This window comes from Mesitornis unicolor, unplaced genomic scaffold (assembly GCF_000695765.1).
Source record: "Mesitornis unicolor isolate BGI_N332 unplaced genomic scaffold, ASM69576v1 scaffold29950, whole genome shotgun sequence".
In the NCBI taxonomy this organism is placed as follows: Eukaryota; Metazoa; Chordata; class Aves; order Mesitornithiformes; family Mesitornithidae; genus Mesitornis; species Mesitornis unicolor.
In genome coordinates, this window is record NW_010158058.1 from 6,777 (window position 1) to 10,777 (window position 4,001).

Here is a 4,001-nt window from a genome sequence, read left to right on the forward strand (position 1 = left end):
GGGTGAGCCTCACGAGGGAGCTGCAAGATTTTCCCAGCAGAGGGGACAGGTCTGACAGGAGAGCAGACAGCGCAGCTGCTCAGGAACAGCACACACGGAGCTACAGATTCATTTCTGTGCAGAGCTCAAAGGGACCTCAGACGTCTGCTCACCCCCTCCGTGTTGCCCCGGCGCAGGCTCAGCTCCACATGGACACTTGTCCACCCTCGGCTGCTCGTTTTCTAACCGTCCATATCAATTTTCCTTTTTCTTCTCCCCAGAACCTCCATTTTCCCACATCCTCACCCTTCCCTCCCCACCCTTCTACATCCTGATCTCACGAAGCTGAAGAAAAGTGACCGAATCATGACGCCATGCAAGGATTCCCTGCCCAACCCACTTCAAACAAACCAGCTCATCCTCCAGAGCAACAGGAAGAGAGGACCCAAGGTGCAAACCCTGAGCACTCTGACCCAAACACGCTTAACTCTAATCTTGACTCAAAGGAACCTCTCTGTGCAGAGGCACATGACCAAATACAGGAGATTATGGGGAAAACTCTTAATGCCATCAGGCCTCTGCACTGGGAGAGCTGCAGGAACTGCCCAGCATGCAGGCCTATGCTGACGCTGATGGGAACAAACCCCTAAGGCCCAGCGATGATGTGACCCTCCCAGGAGACAGCAATCGTCACCACAGCCAGGACCAGCCAGCAGCGGTTTTCAGCCTCCAAGGCCGGTGCAGCCAGACCAAACATCGCCTTTTCAGCAAAGCCCAGCAGGCAGCAGCACACATCGGGCACAGCCCCACGCCAAATGCCTGCCTGGCGCTGCCTGCCTCGGGTCCAGCAAACGTGGCTGAATCATTTGAAGGCATTTTTCCTGCTCTTGCCCACCGTGACGCTGCCGGAGAGCCGTCCCACCACCGAGTCAGCAGCCAAACACGTGAACGCAGGTCTTGGCTGCTCCAGTGCAGAGTCCAAAGTCTTTGTCAAAATGTTCCGTCATTAGGAATCTAAGCTATGAAGTTACCCACTGAAGCATATGCACTCTGCAGATTCCTCTCTCCGAGGGTTACCTCCGCTCTGACAACTCACACCAGTTCAGAGCTACCACGTGCCATGGGGAAAGCCTCCACCACTTTGTTCTGTGTGGATTAAGCCAATCCATTGCTCCCCTGCATTTACCAGCAACACACAACACTCAGCGTTCCCATGGCTGATACGAGGAAAGATGAGACAAACACTGGGCAGAAGCAGCACAAATGGTGCGTTTAGCATCCAACATTGCCTTTTAGCTAGAAAAAGGAAAAGGGCAATGCAGGCCAAAGTCACTCTGGTGACAGCCTTTGGGCAGCACGTTACCTTGGCTCTTCAGGAAGTTCCTCAATGAAACCAGACTCGCACCGTGGGCAAATATAGTCCTAGGGGAGAAGAAACACGAGTGAGAGAGGGAAGCAGGACGTCAAAGCTGTAAAGAGCCCCTTCAGTGCGATGGCGTGGAAGAGAAGAGCCCTGCAGCCCATAACCCTGACGCATGCCACGACGACAGAGCCCCAAAGACCCCAAACCGCTGACATTCGCCTTCACCAGGGGTGAGGCAAACTGTTGAGCCTGAGCCTGTTTGGAACTTGGCTTCAGAAAAGCTTTGGATAATGCAAATTAATCCCCGGTAGAAAACAAAGCATCAGATGACATCTGTGGGAGTTCTGGGTAAAGTGAAAGCAAAACCACGGTCTTCCCAGCAGAGCAGCCTCCAACCCTGGTCTGTCAATTGCTGTGTTTTGGGGGCCTCCCCCCGCCCCACGGGGCCAAACTGTCCCAAAGACACAGGGAGGAACAGCAGCTGGGCTGATCAATGCCACTGCGGCTGGGGAAGGGCTGAAGGGGAGGCTGTTGCTAACAAGACGGGGGCTGTCGCTAATGAGGTGGGGGCTCCCAGCACACAAGGGGGTCATTCTGCACCACACAATGCCAGGGCCTGATGCTCCCACGCTCAGCGCTCATCACAAAAAGCCGCTGCCACCCTTGTGGCCCTCAATGCTGAAAACCAAATGTGCTGAAACAAACAGCCCGTGCGTGCAGAAGGGGGATTCCTCAGGAGTTTGGGACAGCCGCTTTTCACAATTCCTGGTGCTGGTGAGGGATTTTACCCCGCGACCACTCAGTCCCAGCGCACAGCACCCCAGAACGCTTACGATCCTGAAAGGAAATGACTTCGCTTCTCAGCGCTGGGGCAGCCGCGCAGCATCGAGACATGAGAGGAAACGCCAGACCCTGAACCTTACCCCGACCACGGCCGGGGTGGAACAGGTACCGCTGACAAACACAACCAGCAAACACAACCCCACAAATCCCGTGCTGGTCCACGCAGGAGAAGTTTCAGCTCTGTAACGCTACTTCCCTTTACTGCTGCTATATTCGAACTGGCAAAGGCCCCTAAACCAAGTCTGCGGATTCCCCCAAAGAGCAGAGGGTGCCAACTCCACGGGCTCGCTCCAATAAAACATCTGGGGTGGCAGGAAAACCTGATAACGCCCCAGCACAGGGCAGCAACGCCAGCGACCCACAGGACACTGCCCCTGCCTGCCCACCACGATAAGGACACAAACACCCAGACACAGAAACAGACCCGGAGGAGCTGCAGCTCCCTCTTCCGCGTGGGACTCCTTAGATTCGCGGTTGTGAAATAACCGCATCGACGCGATTTACACAATGCTGGATTTCAAGAGCATTTCTACACCGTGCAAATTCTTCTCAAAGCTGGTTACCAGCACACGGGAACTCCTATGTCGAGCACAGAAAATCCAAACAATTTGCCCCCGAAATCCTCCTCCCTGTCTACCTGCCCACCAGTGCAGCACTGGGGTGGGCGATGACGGGAGCCCCGCTCGAGCAGAGCAACCTGCGCCTCTCAACTCCTGTGCAAGGGAGGCTTTTCTGTGTGTTGTGTGTACAGACAGCCCTGAACACAGGGGTCAGCAAATTCCTCTGCAGCTGGAGCAGCCCAAACGTCAAGGTTTGTTGCTTCTCAGGCTGCTGGAGTTCCTCCTTTCGCAGCGTTTGCCGCGGTATCTCCAGTAGCTCTGTCTGCAAACAGCAAGTGAAACCGAAAGAACTTGGACCCCCAAAATTAGTTCACTCGCCAGACCCGAGCCAACAGGAGCAGCCTCCGCTCCCTGCGCTGGCTCCAGATGTGCTCTGCTGGCTCAGGCCCAACACAGGGCATTTAAACAAAAAATAAACATCTGATACCTCTAGGCTACAACCTTCAGCTCCCGAGGCGCTTTCTCCAGCCCATCTATTTGTGCAGAAGCATTATCAAGAGTTTTGCGCTCACACTTAAACACAAGCTGTGAGATTTACCAGCAAGGCCCAGCCTCAGCGACGGAGAGGGTGAAAGGACAACCAGCACATCCCAAAACCAAAGTCAACCACAGCAGAGAGCTCTGCGCACGATCACACTATCGGGCGACTTTTAAAATTCAATGAACTTTAACAGAAAGCAATGCCTTACTCTGACGAGACGCTATGAAAAGCTTCAGGACAAACAGCAACTGGCAGAATTCTCCAAACCGAATTCAACGTCTCGCAACGTTTGGGTGGGCAGTAACAGAAAATTCACGGGGTTTGAGCCTGTTCCTCTCCACAGCCAAGGCTCCTCCTGCCCACACCCAGCAAACTCGATGCCATCCAGGCAGGGCTGGCCTGGGCAGCTCAGGCCCATCCGCTCTGCGCTGCCCCAACTTGCACAGCCCCGCGCCGGGGCCGCGCTGTGTGTGCCTCATTTCACTCAGATGCTGTCACCCGCGAAGCTTCCTCACGCTCGTTTAAATCCTACTGAAACAGGGAAAAAATACCCCCTCTCAACCTGTTACCCCAGAGGGCCTCGCTTCACCCCAGACAACGCAGAGGGGACGGTGCCCGAGCCAACGGGGTGTCCCACCCCCAGCCAGCCGGGGGCGAGCACAGCCCGAGGCCTGCTGCAGGCCGGGACCCCCTGGACCCCCTCACTCCTCACAGT

General features: G+C 55.4%; 1 protein-coding gene across 1 annotated transcript in view; it reads right to left on the reverse strand.

Moving 5' to 3' along the window:
- Nucleotides 1-1,401, reverse strand: part of RNF126 (ring finger protein 126) — a gene marked incomplete at its 5' end in the record, with an annotated part of 4,126 nt that extends 2,725 nt beyond the window's left edge. Inside the window, one exon of the mRNA XM_010182424.1 lies at nucleotides 1,347-1,401. Coding sequence (XP_010180726.1) covers nucleotides 1,347-1,401 — 55 coding nt within the window. The remainder of the gene's footprint in view (nucleotides 1-1,346) is intronic.
- Nucleotides 1,402-4,001: the final 2,600 nt, after the last annotated feature.